General features: G+C 40.0%; 1 protein-coding gene across 1 annotated transcript in view; it reads left to right on the plus strand.

Annotated features, from left to right (window-relative positions):
- Positions 1 to 615: 615 nt before the first annotated feature.
- Positions 616 to 20396, plus strand: part of NCKAP1 (NCK associated protein 1) — a 62069-nt gene continuing 42288 nt past the window's right edge. Inside the window, exons 1-2 of the mRNA XM_082483211.1 lie at positions 616 to 742; positions 13847 to 13957. Of these exons, the coding sequence (XP_082339337.1) occupies positions 635 to 742; positions 13847 to 13957 (219 nt within the window). The 5' untranslated portion in view covers positions 616 to 634. The remainder of the gene's footprint in view (positions 743 to 13846; positions 13958 to 20396) is intronic.

Here is a 20396-nt window from a genome sequence, read left to right on the forward strand (position 1 = left end):
TTGTGCCACTATACGCTGTGCAGTGCTTTTCTGAGCTTCAGCTCTTGGTTTCGGTCGACTAAGTGAAAAAATCGGGTTTTGTTATAAACCTGGGGGGGGAGGGGGAGAATGTACTTCGTGGTTGTGAGGCACACCTTGGGGTCCCACCTAAAATGCAGCCTAAGGAGTCTGACGTGAGGAACACCACCCGAAGAAACCAGCCAGGAAAAGACCCACCGCCATATGTAAGCGCCCCGGGGCGGCGGCGGCCGAGATGCTGCTCTTCGCTACCGGACGCGGATTCCCCCCCCGCGAACTCGGACCGCTGCTCTCCCCAGCGGCAACCAGCCGGGCCTGGAGGCGAGCAGGGAAGGGATGGTGGGTGCTAAGCCGGGCCACCCCGCTCCCGGTCATGCCGCCGCCGCCGGCCTGCAGGGGGCGGCCGCGAGCCGCGCCCACGTGACACGCGCCGTGCCGCGCCGCCGTGGCCACGCCCCGCGGAGGCAGCAGCCAGCGAGGCCGGCGGCGGCGGCGGAGGAGGAGGAGGAGGAGGGGGGAGGCAGCGCCGGGCCGGCGGCCGCGCCACGGCGGGGCTGCGAGTCGGCGGGGCCCGTGGCCGGGGGACGCGGAGCGGAGTGCAGCGCAGCGGGGCAGGATGTCGCGGTCGGTGCTGCAGCCGAGCCAGCAGAAGCTGGCGGAGAAGCTGACCATCCTGAACGACCGGGGCGTCGGCATGCTCACCCGGCTCTACAACATCAAGAAGGTGCGGGGGCCCCGGCGGGGAGGCGGGGGGAGGAACCGCCCCGGCGCGATCCCCGCCGCTTGACCGGGCCCCGGCCGGCCCGGCGCTCCGCCGCCGTCGCCTTGCTTGCGGCTCACCGGGCCGCGCTGCGGCCTAGCTGCGGGGCCCGAGAGGCAGGGGCGGGGAGGCGGTGGGAGCCGCGCGTCGCCGCCGCGGTCAGGCGCTCCGGCCCGGCCGACCGCTGCGCCGCCTGTGGGCCCGGGGGCGGCGCTGGCAGTGGACCGGGGCTTCCCGGGCGGCCGCCGCCTCGCTACCTGGCGGGAGGGAGGCGGGGAGGGAGGCCCGGCGCGGCGCTGCGCGGCGCCCGCAGGCCCGGCGCCCCCCGCCGCGGGGCCTGTAGGCCCGGCGAGGCCCCCGCGGCAGCCGGTGCCGCCCGGAGCCGCTCCCGCCCCGCCGTGGGTGAGTCACGGGAGCCGGGAGTGGGCCGCTCGGCGCGGGCTTTCCCACGCCGAGTTGCGAAACCCGTCGCTACCGAAGGGAAGGGTTTGGGGTAAAATTAGTAAGTTTAATTTCAATAAGTTCGAGGCGCGCCGTTGCTTAGCAGCTCCGGCGTGAGATGGAGCAGATGCGCGAAGCTGCCGTGGGGGCCCGGAGCGCTCCCCGCCCTCCCGGGATGGAATACGTCGGTGTGTGCATAGGTGAGGTGGTTCGGCGGTGCAGGAAGCTGCGGGTCCGGGTGTCGAGGGAGAGGATGGGTTACGCCTCCCTGCTTAGTTAATTTCTCTTCTGAAGGAAATCGCTGTTCCTTTCCCACATGGAAGAGCCTGGTTCGTGGCCGTCCCTTGCTGTAGGTGCTTCATGTCTTCACCAGCTTAATTTTCCTAACGTGCAGTGTACCGTCTGAATGCATACGGCTGCACAGTCCCCTTCCAGTCACGAATATTAGTTAGAATTTTATTGCTTTGCCTTGAACACTGTTATTTCTGAGAGGTTTTTCTTATTTCAAAGAAAATATTAGTTTTTACATTCAAGCAATGAGCATACCTTTGCCGGTTTAGCGTGTTAAACTTTCTGTGCCATTCTGCATGCTGGGTTCACCTGGCCTGCGCTGCAGCAGTAGCAGGAGGAGTTTGAGAGTTTTCGGTAGTTCCTTGATTGCTCTGACATCTGAACCCAAGTTTCTGTTGGGAATGATCCTGCTTAATGGATCTGAGCTAAAGGACGTGTTTTGCCAAGTTGTTTTGATCATATGGGGGACTTGTACTCCAAAAGTAGTAAGGGGTACTTGACTATACCAATTGCAATGTTGATTTTAATGAAGGTAGTGTTTCCAGGAAAAATACCCAAATGACCGCAGTATTCCAAAGTCAGCCTTGATCCAAAGCAACGTCAGTAGTTGGTGTGCACTTAAGTGTTTCTGCAGATCTCTAAATAAAGCATTGTAACTTAATTATTGCAAATTCTTCTCTTTCCATATATAGAAGTGAGGTTCTTTTTAGTTTGCACTTCTGTTTGTTGGAAAATTGCTTCAGCTTAATTTTAACAGTATAATCACACTTCTAACACAAACCAGAAATTCCCTATTTATGGGGAAAAGCATCAAAATGGGGAAGTAATTTGTGTGTGTGCACTTGTTATGCTTTGAGAGAAGTACACCAGGTGAAAAACAGGCTAGTGAAATTTCGCCTGAGCATAGCCGTGCTTTGTGGGGTGGAGGCAGGAAACAAGGCATGAAAGATTAAACCTCGTCATGACAATTGTGAGTGCAGACTCTGTTTTCGTTACCGGTGTTCTGGTTTGGGGACACTTAACTCAGGATGAAACAGTCCAGTGCCTACAGACACATTTCCGCTGGTAGGTTTAGATGGCAGAGTCCTGAGTCCGTCTGCCCATATGGTAGTACCTCCTGCCATTACTCATGTTAGTGAAGTCATGCAAGTGGATAGATTCTCGGTAGGGGAGTATCAGCACTGGAGGTGGCACCAGTTTTTCCTGCAAATGTCATGAACTGAGTCCAAAATTGCATAGGTCTTGCATACAGAGAGAGGAGGCATATTCAAGTGGTTCTTTTATTGTGTGATGTATGGCTTTGCAAATCTGGAGATGTCTCAGACACAACTCTGTGTATTCATATAGTAATTTTTGATTCAAATAATTGTTTTCTTAAGCTGCAGTGAGTAGTGCTTGACAGTGGTAACTAGGTAGCTCTGATGGTGAGCCGCAGAAGTCTCAGGATTGATGACTGTATTTTATTGTGGATCTCTCTTCAGACCAGCTGCATCATAGCTGGCTGCTTGGAGCACTTTATTTTTCTTTATTTCTCTTTTTTTTTTTTTTTTATTTTCCCTACTTTTTCCTCTCTCTGAAATCAGTCAGTTCTAAAACTGCTGTTTAAGGCTTTCATGGCTTCCTCCATTGAAGATGATATCGAAACTCAAGTTACTAGAGATAACCACATAATATGTGGTATTGCGGTTAAAGGAAATGGTTAAGACTTTTTTTAATAAGAGGAAGTGAGAGGTGAAGTGTGTGTAGCAGCCTTACAGATTGCTGTAAATGCTCTCTAAGAAGTAGAGGTTTTAAAGAATTAAGATTTTTCTCGACTGTTAGAAACAAAGCAGGACAATTTTACTTCCCAAGGAATTACAGAAATTGTTAAAAGCAGTTAGAAACTTGATATTTATACTTCACCTTCCAATATAAATTTCAGGTTTTATGTCATTGGGCTTATAGCTGTTAATTGTTCATCGTTTCCTGTTTACTGACCTTCTGTGCTGTTACTGTCTTCTGAAATAGTTTAAAGGTTGTTAGTTTTAAGATAGAGAACTGAATGTATGGGGTTTTGCCTTTGAGAGTGACATGGAAAATACAAAAAGTGGAGTTACTAAAGTAATAGTGGATGATGAGACAAAACTCACATTGTGTGGAGGTGGATTTTTTTGTTGCTGTTGTTACTTTAAAGGATGACCCTTTGCCTGCTGCTTTCAGCTGCCTTTTGTACAGGGACCAGTAGTAGTCCTGAACTTGGAAATCTTACCATTGCAGTTTCTCTCCTGGTTTGTTCCTTCTGCTTTTTAACAATTTATCCTCGATTATCCAGGCTAGCAATTTTATTATTGCTTTTCCATGTAACTCTTTCATTATTACTTGCCTATGACTAAGCCTCTATAAGTCAAAGACAGCAGGGTGGTTTTCATGCCATTCTGGCTCAGGTGAAGCTTGAATTTTGTGGTTACCTTTCAGAGCAGACAGAGACTGTGTTGGTAAGCTTTGTGTAATGCTGCCAGTATTGGCAAGTAAGTGTTTTGTTCAAGAGTGGTGGCACAGAAATAATCTTGCTTTCTGTGGGCCTGTCTTTTGTTTGTGAAACTGTTGGATACCGGGAAGTATTTGCAATAAGAGATTTCATCTTAAAATACCTGAAGTATAGATATAGCCAGAGCAAATCAAGAGAGTGTGATTTTTTGATGAATGTCGAAGCAGTGCTACTGTCAACAGAACTGCTAGTGATAAAAGTTAAGGTTTTGAATTATTTAGAGTGTATGTTATTCAAACATGATGAGTCTGTTATTTAGCATTAATTGCTTTGCTAGCAATATTCTGTTGTTCTTCATGATACAGGTTTTACGTTTGTGCAAAATTTTTTCTTAAAATGTCATTAACAACAGTAATTCTTGTGACTTTCACAACTCTGATGATTACATACTGTCTGAAAAATGAGAATCTTAAACCAGTTCCTAGATATGAGCTGTATAACCAAACTGAAGTCACAGATAAGGAACAGAATAAATATTTGCAGGTGCTTTAGCTGACTTTATCTTTACTGTTCCAAACCAAAAATGTGGTCCCAATCCTATTGTGAGCACCACATAGCTTAGTATGAAGCCAAGTTTAAAATCATTTAGCAGGTGATTAATTGCCAGTTAGTTCTTTAAAGATCCAATAGTGGGAATATTAGATTTTTACCTGTCTTGAGGATGTTACTTGTTAGCCATTTTAAAGACTGGGTACATTTTTATTTTCCCTATTTATTTTCTCTTCTGCAGCAGTTTAAGTGCATACTCTTTTCAAAAGAGCAAGTGAAGACATACGCTGTGAGGGAAAGAGTAGGACTGCATCAAGTGTCATGTGGTAAAACGATGATAAGTTGACCAGATCAGCCAAGGCTGAATAGAGGTCAAACCTTACTTCACCAGCCTTTTATGCTGCTGCTGAGATTGGGGTGAAGAAAAAGATCCCGAAAGCTCCGAAACTGGACTGCAGAGGACTTGACACACTCTCAACATTACAGGGCACAGTTGTAAAAGCCAGTTGTATAAAGCGTACTGTTCTGCTCAGACACTAGAACGGTTCTTCAGGAAAAACAGGAGAGATCTTAGATGACTGGCAGAACATGGAGGAGTTTCCAATCTGCAGTGCTCTGAAGTTTGGAAGGGTGTAGGATTAGATCACCCTTTTGACACTGAGCTCTGTGCTGGAGTGTGGAGCTTTGAGTTGAGAGCAAAAGCTCACAAATAATCTAGTTTTGAGTTGTAAGTTTGGTATTGGAAAGAACAGATGATGTCTTCAGGTCATCAGGAAGTGTCTTAGGGTGGGGCAGTATTGCTGCCAGTGCTTGACAGATGTCAGCAATTGTTTAGAGGTTAAGATGCCAGTATATGTTGTTCTATTTGTGTTTGTGATCTTGGAGGAATAGGTCAGAATACTGTCCTGCTGATAAGAGGAGAAGGAAACCCCAAACAAACTTAGAGACAGTGCTGGCAATAAAAAAAAAAAAAAAAAATTCCTTTGCTCAGGAAGGAAACACAGACTGATAATACCATGTCTATTTTTTTTTTTTTTTAACTGAGAAGAGCAGTTAATTTTGTAAAGAAACAAGACTTTCTTATACAGTATAAAAATATATCATGATATCTTCTAAAATAAACAGAGAGAAAGCCAGATGGGTTTATCCTTTTGTATCAAGTGTAGACACACAGAATTATCTTGCATTGTTTCTTTGCTTACACATATGCATTACCTGCTCCCCCAATTCCTGTTCATTTGCTCTGCCATGTGTTGACATAAAAACAAATCCAGTTTTAGTTGCAAGAAATTTCTAAGATTGTATGCGGAGGAGATGCAGCTAAAAAGTCTCAACAGTTGACATTTTAGATTCAGAATAGACAAGGCGTTCCCATTGCCTTGCTTTCTTTTATTAAGATATATTTAGGGAAAGTTTTGTGGCAGTGAAATTACTTCATTTTTTTTTTCCTTTGCATTTCACCTGCCCCATATTTGATGAGTAGAACCAAGTGCTTAAACAGGTGCTACAAACCCAAGAGGACAATGTAACTTTATCAATGTACAGACTGTTAAACCAAGTGTATTTCTTTCGTCATCAAGGTAACAGGTCACTCTAGTATGGACAACTTAGTAGATATTTTACACATTAACCTAAGCAAGGCTGCTGACATACTTCATCTGATTGTTCTTACTAACAATCTGAGGAAGTACAGTCTGGATGAAATTATAATGATGAAAGCAGCTGAATAACCATATTAGGGAATGGGAATGAAGATCTCATCGCCAGACCACAGTTCAGCCGGGTCTCGTTGGGTGTATCTTACTTCTGGTTCCGGTCACTCTTTGCATTAACAACCGAGATGATGACTACAGTGTACTTATGAAATCAGTGGGTGATAGGAAACTGGGAGAAGCTACAGAAATAATGAAGAACCTAACTGGAGCTCAGTTTGAGCTTAACAAATTGTAGATATGGTCTAACAAACTTGGAGGTGGTTGAGCAAGTATTATTGTAGGGTATTTTGTGCTTAGGGAAATTTAAAATACAAAATGAAAAGTACAAGATAGCAAGTGTGAAGAAAATAGCTGGGAAAGGTTAAGGACGTGCCAGGGCAAATGTGAGACAACTAAGTTTCACTGAAAAAAAATCAGGGCCGACGTGAAGTTTATAAATGTTTGAGCAAGACAGTCTGAAGACAAAGGAAGTACATGGCATGCTCTACATGGCATGCGTTGAGACTCATCCGAAATGTATCTGATTCAACACACTTTTCAAGAAAGATGTGGACAAAATGGAAAAAGTCTAGAGTAGAATAATAAGAAAGACGAGTGGTACAGAAATTTCACCTATTAAGAAAATGAGAGGATGTTTTTAAAGTAAATGAACAAGTGATAAAAGTTTTTAAGTATTTAGGAACTGCTGTAGAGAGAAGGGGAATAGTTTGTGCAATTCAGTGTGGCCACAGAGATAAAGAACTGATGTATTAAATTGTAGTGAGAAGAGTTCAGTTTACATCTTGGAACTTCCTAATGAAAAGCATCTTTTATGTTGGAAAAGACAGTGAGAATGCTTTTGAATGTAGCCTGTCGGAGACCGGTAAGTAAAGATTTGGCAGACATCTCCCGGGTGCAACAGACACAGTTGATCCTGCTTTGGAACAGGAAAGTAGGATATGCAATTTCTCAAGGTCCTTTCTCACCTTTTCTTCTGATTTCACATGAGTTTACATTTTCATGGGTTGGATCTCTGAGTAGAGATACACTAGGATTTAAAATAAAGTATATACTTTGGGGTTCAAGACATACCAAATAATAACGATGAGGAAGACATCTTGCTTAGCTCTAGGAAACATTGGACTAACTTTTAACACCTTTAATTGTAATTTTGAATTAATATGAAATCTTTAAAACTTTTAAACCTTTGTGCATGAAAAGTGCAACTGTTGTTAAATTTATAATAATTTAAAGCCGTATTTTGGGTATGTCCAAGGCCTATAGACACTGTCCAAAAATTAGTTAACCGGGGACTTTCTTCTGATTCCAGATCCTGGTTGGATCATGGGAACAACACGGTTCTGGCTGAATCTGTTAGCACAGTTTATATATCAAAATACGGGTTTACCTTTTGTAGAAGTATCATTTATGTAACTGCAAACATCAGTAATGTAACTTACTCGGTACAAGATTACCCCAGTGGTACTAGTGTAGGAAATTCGCATTTTAGCCGTCAAAAGTATTAAACTGTAATAATTTGTCCATGTGTGACCAACTAATTCTTGCGTCTGGGAGCTATTGGGAGGGACAAAGCTTCATTCACAAAGCTTGTCTGGGACCAGCCTTTTTAATAATAAACTTAGGCTTCCACAAAACCTAAAATGCAGCAAAGCAAATCATAGAATCATAGAATGGTTTAGGTTGTAAGGGACCTCAAAGATCATCTAGTTCCAACCCCCCTGCCATGGGCAGGGGCACCTCCCACTAAACCGGGTTGCTCAAAGCCCCATCCAACCTGGCCTTGAACAACCTTCCAGGGATGGGGCATCCACAGCTTCTCTGGGCAACCCATTCCAGGGTCTTGCCACCCTCACAGTCAAGAACTTCTTCCTAATGTCTAATTTAAATCTACCCTCCTTCAGTTTAAAACTGCTACCCCTCGTCCTATCATGACAATCCCTGATAAAGAGTCCCTCCCCATCATTCCTGTAGGCCCCTTTTAGGTACTGGGAAGCCGCAATAAGGTCTCCCCAGAGCCTTCTCTTCTCCAGGCTGAACAACCCCAACTCTCTCAGCCTGTCTTCATAGGAGAAGTGCTCCAGCCCTCTGATCATCTTGGTGGCCGTCCTCTGGGCCCGCTCCAATAGGTTCATGTGCTTCTTATGTAGGGGGCTCCGGAGCTGAACGCAGTACTCCAGGTGGGGTCTCACGAGAGTTGTGGTAGGCTTCTTCAGAGATGTTAAGGCAGATGTAGTATGAACTATTTCCTTACATATTTGCTATTCAAAGCAGCTCTTTATTGATTATTCCTCTCTCCTTCTCACTAGTTTTGCTTTTTCAAAGTTGGAGATTTTCAGTTGGTAATCTCATTATTTTAAATGCATGACAGAAACAAAGAATAAATAATGTGTTGTCCTACAGAAATCTGGAGTTAATGATGAACCTGTCTCTTTGAATGTTTCTCTGTCATGTGTAATTTAGTATAATTTGTAGGATGCACGGCCACAAACCAGGCATTGAACCTTACAGATACATTTTAGGGTGAAGTCTTTAATGTTAGCACAGTTTATATGTTAGCACAGCTATTACAAGGGAAGAAGAACAGTTTTACTGTGCATGCCTTTCTTGCGTGTTAAGAGAATGTGCTGTAGTAAACTGTAAATGGTATGTACAGGAGCTTTTCCCATTTTTTTTAATACAAGAAATCTTAGTGTATTTCCGTTTATTAATGAATGTTGCTAACTCAAGGGATGATAAATTTTTTGCTGCCATTGAAATTCCATCAATTTGCTGATTAAATTCACAGGGGGGTTTAGTGCAGATTCATTTGTAAATGGAACTTGAATGTGAGGTGATTTGTTGACTAAGATTATTTCAGTATATGTTGTCACAGCCCAGTGGAACTGTGCTCAGCAGTGTTTTATCTCAAGTCTGCAGTAACAGTAAATCAAGGTCTCTTGAAGTACTAAAAACATGTTAAATTGCTGCAAAATATGACTTGTTTTATGATCATCTTCTGATGTGGGAAGTTTGGGGGATGAAAATATGAAACGATTGATTCAAATGTCCCCCTTCCTCTTTTACTGGGAAACAGCCCTGCTCATCATTTGGAATAGGTTGGGCTTGGCAACAAAAAGAAGGCTATAAAAGGTATTTCTATAATACAGTAACATATTTAGGCTTTTTTTTCATCGTCCTATACCATGTGACTCAAGTAATATTTCCCAGTGTTCTTACTTGAGGGCACGTGGCAGGTGTATGTAAAAGGCACGAGTGCAGTTTAGGTGTTCTAAATGCAAGTTTGCACCCTGTATACTGTGCTGTGGCACTGGCTTGTGACAGTGATTGTACCTGAACATAAACATCCCTTTATTCATGTCACGTCAGCTGGATATGTGTAGTAATTTTGTTGCTGGTTGTTTTTTTCTTCTCCTCCAACATCCTCTGTCCTCAAGTTAGGAAGTAAAATGTTAGGCTTTGATTTTTGCGGTGATAGCTGTAACTGTAATTGGGAGAAAAGGTCTCTTTGCTTTGTATCTTAATGTTGGTGTACTCTGGGCCAAAGGCAGTTTTACTGGATTCTGTGTTCTTCTTTAGAAGCTCCTTATCTTAAATGTAGACCTTAAGCAGGTTTTTGTTGTTGGATATTTTCCTGTTGGCTGCTTCTGAATGAGTACAACCTAGGAAGTGAAGCCATGTAGTATTTTTCATTTTCAAAGTGAAAATAGTATAGAAGACCCTAATGGCATCAAGTGAAGAATAGAGTCTGAATTCTGTTTAATAATAATGATAATTTAGTTATCTAGATTAGTAGGGTAGGTAGGAAAACTCTGCTTTAATTCAAAATGTATGGCATAGTGAAGCATCTCTAAAGAATACGTGTTGTCTCATCTGTCTTACCTGAAGTTTAATGGCTGTGCATACGATAGCATGGATGTATTCTGAATAATGAATCTCTTAGCTATAGAAATCATGTTCTTGTTAGAGTTGGATGCATAGAATCAGATCAGGAAAATACATTCACTTATCATAGCAGGGTACCATTCTGAAGTGCTGTGGAAAGAAATGCTGTGTGACTTAATAGAAATCCAGTATCTGAGTCCTTTTTAGTTTATTTTTTTTAATTACATAGATTAGTCTCTAATGGTAGCTTTGCATCATCTTTTTCAGTGTAACTGCTTGACAGCTGTGTAGTATGTACAAAGGAATTTAGAGATGACTGCTGGGAGATTCTTTCAGTATAGTATTTCGGGGCTGAAGCAGCTGGAATCCCATAGCTTCCGAGCTGTATTCCATAAATGCTGCACTAGTAAGAACGTTTTTAATTCTTGCATTTCTTTTTAATGCTCAAAAACTGTAGCCATTCTGTTGGTTTTTCTTTTAAGATAAGAAATGAAAAAAGGTAATTGCAGCCTACTTCGGGGGGGAAAAGTCATATCTGAGGCTGATTGAGAAAGGGCTACTGCATTTGACTAGTTCTCAAATTTTGTTTGAATGCTGGAGAGCTGTGTATGGCAGTGATCTTTGTATACTGTACCATGATGTTCCTTCCTATTCCTATCCCTACGGACAAGGGGTTCTGTATGGACTAATACAGCTATTAAAAGCAAAAGCTACCTTTCTTATCTATATTCGAAGACCATTTCCCTCAATGTCTGTGTTCTTTCTACAGTGCAAAATTTTGGTTATGTGCCTTATCACGCTTTCACACTTGTGCGAAAGTGCTAGGATTGGGGTTTGTGTTTTCATTCTCTCGTACTTTCTAGAGTAAACTGTAGCGAGCTTGAGCTTCGTAGGTCTGTTTGCCATTTTAGGGGGGGTTTAGCTTACATAGGCTGTTTTACATGTGATGCTGAATGCAGGTAACAGTATGGATGAAAATTATTGATGCAACAACAGTTAGTAATCAAATAATATCAATTTTTAGAAAGGTGCTGAGCTGCTGTGGAATATGGGAGAGGGAAGGAAAAGGCATTGACCCACTCGTTTGAGGTGTCTGTTGTCCTCTTTCTATTCAGTCCACGTAGGTAGGCTTGTACAGCTTTTTAGACAGTGGAATTTTGTAATGTATGAAGGATATCTTTAACCGTTAGTATCTTGCAGCAATTTTCTTCCTTATCTGTGGATCAATCTTATGTAGTTTATTAGTAGGAATAATGACACTTGCTTTCAGTGTTGTGTTAGCAAACAAACAACGGGAAGGAGCAAAGCTCTCTATTGCATATTCAAATACTTCGAGGGGATTGCCAGTTAGACTGAGGATAATATTCATCACCTCTGGGAACTGAGTTCCTGAAGCCAGTGAGGGATGTGCATGTTAGTGTTTTCATACGTCTGTTTCTGTGTGAATGATCTGTGTGTAAGGGCTTGTGTAGAACATAATTTTTAGTAAATGTTTTGGAGAGCTGATTTATAGGGTAAAAACATCTGTTGCTGGGAAAATAAGGAGTGTATGTGGAAGTAATGTTTCAGTTCAGACTGAATTAATGGTGGCAGTTATCTCCTATATAAGAGCAACCATACTGGATTTTAACAGGCCACAAATCTATGTTGTCCATTAAGCTGTTTTCTTAGCTTGTAATCCTCCTTTTAATAGAGAAAATTATACAATGTGCGACAAGGACAGAAAATTGAAATAATCTGACACAGATTCTGACAAACCCGTGGCATCTAGTTAATTAAGACTTTGTAAATTTGAAGCGCGTTGCTTACTTTTTTGATGCCTATTTACAGTACAATTTTTGCTTTTGAAATCATGTAAAGACTTTAAAGTGTGTACCGAATAGGTCTTCTGTGGCATGTGTTGTTTGCTGCTGTGAAAATATCGAAGCAACTATTTAATATCTAATTGATAATGTGGATGTTGCTGAATTTATTTTCCTTATAAATTCCTCTTGGAGTATTATAGATGTGACATTTTAATAAAATTTAGTATTTTTGTGAGAAAATTAGCAAATGTGAGAGTTTTGGTATTAGAGTAGTATGTTACCATACATCATGATGGTCATGTACTGCTGGCAGGAGTTTTAGAAACTTACAATAATGATTCTTTTGTGTTTTTTTTTTTTTTTTTCTTGGCTACCGTTTCTTTTTCAGGTATGTAAAACTTCACTGAGTTTCTCTCCTTTTTTCCCCTGTAGTTGCATGTGATATTTGTTAACTCCTTTTTTTCTCTCCCTACCTGAACTTAGTTTGGAAATACTATTAGAAGTTACATGTTTCAGCATATAAGCAGCACTTTGCACAATAGTAAAATTCTAATAAGTATATGTAAAGTTGTTTGTGAGTATTAGAGTAATCACCATCCAGTAGAAAGTATGCTGCCTAGAGTAACATGATCATAATGTTCTCTTGGATGTAGGTAATAGTGTATTAGTTCACTTAAATGTAACATATTTTAGAATTTAAAGAGTAATTTGTTTATATGTAATTTTTTCTCTCTTTTTATTACACTGCTTTCCCAGCAAGGACAAGTTTGGAAGGTTTGCAAAGCTTTTCACCTTCCCTTTGCCCGCTTGCCCGCTTTCAGAATCGGTCTCATATTCCATGACTTTTGTCTCTACAGTCCACAACTCAGTCATAGAAATTAATGTGGAAAAGTTTTTAAATGAGCTGTCATTTGAGTTCACTATGTTGCGTAGAAACGCCTAGCATGTAATTTAGTTTTGCATGAGACACGAAACTCCTTTGCAAATCCCTATGAGGACTATAAAACTAAATGAATATTTGAGAGAAAACACAATTTGAGCACAAATTTTGTCATGTAAGTAACGCTGCTTTTAGTATGTTTCTGCAAACTGAATGGTATAGCATGGCTTGCTAGTCAGAGTAGTTGAGAAGAAGTAGTGTGTCTGACAGTATGCACTGCAGCTGGCAAAAGAAGGTGCTTTGTCAGTCGTTTGTCCACAGAAGCTGTTCTGGTATGTCTACGTAAGTTATTTAAGAGATCTAACACTTAGTTGTGACTTCTGTTGAGATGAAAATTTAATGAAATTTCTTGATTGCTGCTTTTAAAGCACAACCTATGCTACTGTAGGGGTAAAGAAAATGAGAAAACTTGAGTTCTTAATCTAAGGAAATAGGATACTTCAGGCAAGTACTGGTGGTTTTGTTGTAGGATGGAAAATTGTCTTTCAGTCAGCAACTTAAAGAAAAATGAAATGCAGATTGGTGGTGGGGCTTCTAGTTTTGTTTCACAAAGGATAGTTTAATCATGTAATGTGCCCAGCACTGTCCTCCACAGATGATGAAATGATTGAATTTTCTAACAGTTTATTAACTCCAGATGCATACAACACTACCTCAAACCAGGAATAGCATTAAAAGGAAACCATTTTTTTCCTCCTCCTTTTAGGATTGAGTTTTTTCCCTCACTGCTGTTCTGCACTAACTGCTTTGATATTTCCATGCATCTTTTTCAGTAGAAGAGCATCTCTGTACTGTTTCCCATTGCATATTTCAGCTGTGACAGTCCCTGCACTTTGCCTTTCATTTTATCACCTGCTCACTAAAAACAAGCAAATAAAATAAGAATCTTTCTAGTTTGTCTTCAGATTTGCAACTATCGCTTTGCTTTTGATGTTTTGATTGTGTTTTTACTTCATCTTTTATTGTATTTTTTTATAGGCATGTGGTGACCCCAAAGCCAAACCATCCTATCTTATTGACAAAAACCTGGAATCTGCTGTCAAATTCATAGTCAGGAAGTTTCCAGCAGTAGAAACACGCAACAACAATGTAAGTAACCAAATGGCTATATAAGTATTTTTCTTAATACCCTTCAGCACTTGTTGCTCAAATCTGTGAGGTTTTGTGTGTTCTTATAAAGCAGCTGATGGTGACAGTTGCAGTTGGAATATAGTTGTTGATTCAAATGTCTGACAGGATACTTTAGAAAGAACTGTCTCCAAAAAGAGAATGTTATATTGTAATTCTGGATTGGTTTTGTTAGGGTAGGTCATTTTCTGGTTTTCTTCCTGCCCGCTCTCTTCTGTTCCATTTCAAAGAATTGTCAATGGGAAGTAATCCTTGAAAAAATCATACCTGATAGCAGAAATTCTCGGTGACCGGACTGATTGCAGAAGATGGAAGTTGCATAACTTTATTTGTGATGAGACCTGAACAGCAGATCGATAAAAGCCACCTGACTGCAAAGTGGGAAAATGTATTTGTACTTTACAGGTGCTCATACCTTACAGGTGTCCCTGCTTAAGTGGGGGAATAAAGGATGCTTTAGTATGTAAGGAGAAACCTTGTAAAGTACAAAAATATAATTGTTTCTTCTTCAGATGTAGTGACTTCAGTTGCAGTAGGAAATTATTTTTCACCCTTCTGAGTGATTCAGTATGGCTGAATTTGACTTTGTTGCCTTTTAGAGATAATTAAGATTATTAGATTACAGGTAGGTGCTTTGGCAGGTGATGTACACTTGTTTCTCTGTTTCAATTTGAAAGTCAAGGGAAAGATTTTTGTTTTACCTTATATTTCTTTCCAAAGGCGGAAGGTGGAGGTAGGTGTTGGGTTTGCATGTTCTCTGCATGCAACTACTTGCATGTATGCTTGAGAGGTTTAGGCTTGCTTTAAGCATTCAGGTTTCTGCAGAATGGTAGTAGTAATAGTGGGAATAATTAGTTTCTTTAACAATGTCATCTAGAATTTCTATGTAATGTCTCCAGTAATACCAATAAAAAAAAAAGGTAAAAGCTATCCCTTATGGAGGAAACAATTTCAGTAACAACGTGCTTTCTCACTTTAAAACTTGTACATGTTTTGTACTGTTTCATATTGCTCATCTTTGTATCGAATTTGATTGCGTTAGTAACAAGTGTGACAAATTCTTTAAAATTTATGTAAAAAAAAAAAAAGTAGACCATTTAAACCACGTTTGGTAAGTGCTCCCATATTCTCTAAACTTCAGTGGCAGATCTACTATTAAAAGTAAAAGATTACGTACATAGAATTTGCTTAATGCAGTTGCATGTATGCTCTATATGTCTTCCAGTTGTTGACTGTGAATTTGGAGCTTAACTAATGATAGATACTTAAGCATTTGGTACTGTGAAGTTTATGAAAAGAGATCAAAGCTAAACTGATATATTTTGACAATCACAGTTTCTAAAATAGGACACACTCATAATGTTTTGTCATCGCCTTGTGTTTATTTACTGTGAGCCAGCCAGGCCTGTATTTATGAAGCACAGTTATCAAAAGCCTACCCTCCTTACGTATGAGCGCAGTTTAAAGTAGGGGCTTTCAGGTTTAGCAACAGGCAGCTGGGGTTTCCCTCCCTGCGGTCAGAGCTGACTGCAGTTTGCTTGTCTTAGTTATTTACAGGTGTTTTCCTGCAGAGTGTCGTATCTTCCCAAAGAAACCTTTACCTGTAACAGATACCTGATGAGACAAAAAAATCGTGTCATCTGCAGAGAAAGTTCTAGTTTGATGTAAGATAAATTTTTGTTTGTAAACCTTAGCTTCAAAAAGGCATAAGCATCTGGCTTCTGGCCGGGAAGATGTTCCCCTCCTTGCTCTTCCTTTGTTTCCCTCCTGCTGGCCGACAACCGGCTCACTGTATATTAGGAGGGCACACCACTGAGTTCCTTCAGTAGCAAAATGGGTGATCAGAGATTTAAAAGGGCAAGAAGCTTATTGGAACATGGAAACATCAATTAATGAAATATTATGAAGGATTATTACAGGGGAAATAGTTGAGAAATCATAACCTGTGCTTCCTCCTTGCAGTAAAAATTCCAGGACGGCCTTTCAGGGAGGTGCTTAGGATTTTGTATATTCAACTGCAGCGGTTGCTGTAGCTTAGCGTTGTGGATACAGTTAGTAAATACATACTGACATGTCAGTAGGTCATGATGCTAAACAAGCTTGCATTCAGTGAGAGAAACGGTGGTGCCTGCTTTTTGGATTTTTTGACCTATTCTTTAGCTGCTAGTTTGTTTTTCTCAGGTGCCGTCATTCAGTGTGTTTTGTGTCTCAGGAGTGAACAACACATTTTATTGATGAGTATGAGCAGTCACTGCTGTAATCAGATCTTGAAAAGCCTGCTTTTTTTAGTCTTTTGAAACAAATGATTGATATGTCTGCTGTTGATAGCTTTTACATCTTTATTCACAAAAAACACAGCTCTTGATTTTGTTCCTCCTTCAGTGTTTGACATGCTGATTCAGACTAGAGTGATGTCTGACAATTGCTGATTTTCAATATTGTAGCAAGAGTAAAAGTTTGAGCTGTTGGAACAAAAGTGAAATGCCTGATGAATCCTTGCTGATCAGGCTGAAAAATAAAATGAAGTAGTTAATCTTCCAAAGGATCGATTATAGGTAACCCTGGATCTCATCAGTTCATAACTCACTCTCTCCCGTTGTCCTAGGGCAGTCCCTCTGATCTCTTACACTTGCCCTTTCTTCTCCAATTGCCATCATGAGCCATATAACCTTGAAAATGTGCAGTTTGAAGACTGAGCTCTTAAATCAACTGTTAATGATGTTGGCCAGCACTGTAGTATTGCTTAATGGTTTATGAAATACCTGCAAAGGGGGAAGTGTATGTAAACAAATAATTTGAAGGATTGACAAAGTGAGAAACAAACACTTTAGAGTCCTATTTGAAAAGGAAACTGTATAATAATAAAAAGTATCTATCTTTGTGTTTGGGAAACCTTGGTATTTATATTTATTTTAAATTGACTAAAACTTGTTTTGAAAAAGCCTTCTAAATTGGAGAAGGCTTCCCAAAAGATTTACAGCGCCATCATTTCTGGTCAGACCAGTGATCTGATTGTGCTAGTATTGACTTAGGGTAACATGTATTTTTTTTTTTTTTTTTTTACTGAATTTTCTTGACTAGCTTCAGAAGAAAAGTTCTAAAGTAAGGGATGCAGAAGCAGCCTGATTTTTCTGGAGGGGTTTTAGACCTCATCCTCTAATAAGGTGTACAGGCAAGGTTCTCAACGCAGAGAAACAAAGAGAAAATACCGAACTCAAAAAAAAAAACAAACAAACAAAAAAAAAACAAACAAAAAAAAAAAAAAAACAAAACAAAAAAACCAAACCCAAACCCTAAAAATTTCTCTTTTTCTCAGTCAATGCTAACGTTTAATGTTGTTATAAAACCAGGACAAAATACTTCACAATGGTGAGCTGGAGATGCCGGGAGAAAAGACTATTTTCGGTAGATTGTGGGTGGGGTCTGAAAAATGTGCTGCCTGCACAGGTAAAGCTCTGTGTCTTTGTGTGGTGGAGCTAGCCTCCTTTCTGCTTTCCAAAACACCACATATGGGAAGTAGTGAGAATATCTGCCTCCTTTCTTGAACATATGTTTTTCTTTTACTCAGACTCCTCAGCAATTTCCTTGTAGAAAAGCTTCCTATATTTTTAAATGTCTACTGGAGAAGTTGAGGCTTAGTCATTGCTTCGTGGTAAGCAGACCACTGAAACACTACTCGGAAGTTTGTAAGTGTATGGGTTAGTGGGAGAAACGTTCATTTTTTTCCACATGTTGCTAATCTGAATCTTTTAGTAGCTATCTTCTCAGTGTTGTTCATATGGATTCCACTGTGTTTTGTATTGACTACACATTCAGTTTCGTAGGACATAGTGTTTTGAGGGGTTGTTTCCCTGATGTGTGCATATATATATATGTATATTATGTCAGCAGGGACTGGAAATAAGATGACGTGAGAGTCGAGTACAAGTGGTGTGCCTGGTTTAGGATCTGTAGATATAAATTATTTCACTTTACGTTTTATTTACCTTTTCTTTGTGTTGGCTTTTTCCTTTTAGATCCCAGTATTTATGTTTGGTCTGCTTACTGTGTCTTTCACAGTTTCACTTCATAGTGAGCTGGTTGCACAGCAAGTTGGCTGGATGTAGGAGAGGTGTCCTGGACACAGTGTGGCTGTACCTCCTTGACCAAAGCTTATTAGAAGACATTAATGAACACTTTATTAAATGCTTTCTTTTATAGTAAAATTACTGAAATACACTCTTAATAATCAGTCTTCATTTTTAATTTGTGATAGGTGCTTCCAATAATTTGTCTTTTTCAAAATACTTAACTAAATACAGATAATTTGCTTTTTGAAGTGCTCCTTTCAGCCCCTGCAAGGGGTACAGTGGCAAAAGGAAAATGTAATTTGTTTGTTTGCTTGTTTCTAATGAAGCTTTTAGTATTGTAATTTGCACAGTGCTAGTGAAGATAATTTAGAAATTCTCTTCAGGGGAAAAATTGGGGTCTCAGCTGTGCTGCCCTCATGTATTGATAATACTTTTTCTCTAAAAAACTTTTGACAAAACGATCCAGTAATTAACACCTGTGGCAGCTGATTTCTTAAGATTAACTTAAGCATAGTAACTTAAAGCCCCAAATTCAGTAAACTTAAATATTTTTCCCCAGCTTTTGGGAGTTTTAGATCATTTATCTGGGATACTTGATTTTTCAGACACCTTATTGCTTACTTAAGAAATAAAAACCCAATTATCTATATTCCACCACAAAACTAACTGGGTTCCTGGCCATGAAGACTAAAATCTTTGCCAGCTGAGAGGATGCCATGCTTTCCTTGTACAGCTTCACTCACTACTGCTCAAGGAACTTACAGTGCTAAAGGGACTGCAAATGAGGTTGGTTTTCCAATACTCACCGGGGCAGTAGTTTAGTTTACAGGAGATACCCCTGCATGAGTAAAGCCAGCTGATGATTAATTAGCCTCTGTTCAGGTTTGTACAAGAAGTTGAGATTTCTTATGCTTGAGAATAGGATGTACTAAGTTTATTTCAAAAGAAACTGCAAAGTATCTGCAACAAATAGATCTTTATCTTCATTTTTACTAAAAGTCATTCAGAATAGAAATTGCTCTGCTAATGCCTTTCTCTGATACAACCATACCTACTGTTCTGATTTTGTGTGCAGTAGCATGTCTGACCTCTTCAGCCGTTGCCTGCATAAGATGGACTTTGCAGCTTAAAATGACTTATGCTATAATATAATCAGAGAGTAATATGTAAAATTTTTCAGCCTAACAGTCATTTGAAAGTGAACCCTTTTTCATAGTGATTCCAAAAGGTAATGTGAAATCTTGAAATCTCTTTAAAATGTTTCACCAAACAGAACTGTCATAATGTAAGTTACCTTTTTTCAAAATTGTAAGTGCTGTCAGCAGCAGTGTTTATATTTGCGGCTTAACCCTTGATTGTGCATTAATGAGATGGAGTAGCATTCAAAAACTATTTATTTTTTATCATTATTTGTAATAAATTATTGTAGTACACTGATCCAAGTCAAACCAGTCCCTACGAGTCACTTGCCAAGATAAAGCAAACTAGTCATGTTCTCACTCTTGTTGCTTAATAGCGTATGCAATACCTGCAAAGGAGTGAATGTTTGTAATACTTAACCTGTTTTCTTCATCCATTAAAGCTGAAGTCCTCTTTCGATTTGATGATTGACAACTTAAGAACTTGGCCATTAAAAAACAAAGAAACCAAAAACCCTCATTAATACACAGTATTTTAGTTAAGTGGTGCTACTGAGGTGGCATTCCAAAATTAGTTTTCATGCATTTTAAATTAATAGTTCTTTCATAATTTCATGACATAAATGTAACTATGCAGGCAGCTAGAGACATATGTCCAAAACATTTTTATCTATAGAATAGCACAGACGGGACTCATATTTTGGAAATAGTTGCATCAGAGATATCGAGACCTGTGGCCAAAGCTTGTATGATACAATAATATGTAATGAGCCTAATGTAGGAATTGCTGTATGCATTTACGTAAAAGAAAGTGAGAGAATGGGGAAACCGTTCCTTATGACTGACAGGTAGGTCTGCCATTATTAATAATATGGTCAACCCTGGGGACAGTAACAGTTGTGGAGGGTCATGGGTGGCCATTTCCTTTTCAAAAGAGTTAACTTAGCGCTAGGAACTTGAAAAGAAACCAAAAATAGATCTTGCAGTAGAAACATTAGTTAGTAAACAAGTTAAATATTCTATTGCATCTTTTTATATGCAGCATGTCACTTCAGCGGCTGCTTTTAATTTGAAATAACAAAACCAAGGACACATCCATCATTCTACAGTTAGATTACAGAATTTAAAACTCATTTCCCTAATTTAATTAGATCCTTGTCTCTCTCCCCACCATTATTGTAGACACAGAAC

The sequence above is a fragment of the Vanellus vanellus genome (genome assembly GCF_965231255.1).
Source record: "Vanellus vanellus genome assembly, chromosome: 5".
In the NCBI taxonomy this organism is placed as follows: Eukaryota; Metazoa; Chordata; class Aves; order Charadriiformes; family Charadriidae; genus Vanellus; species Vanellus vanellus.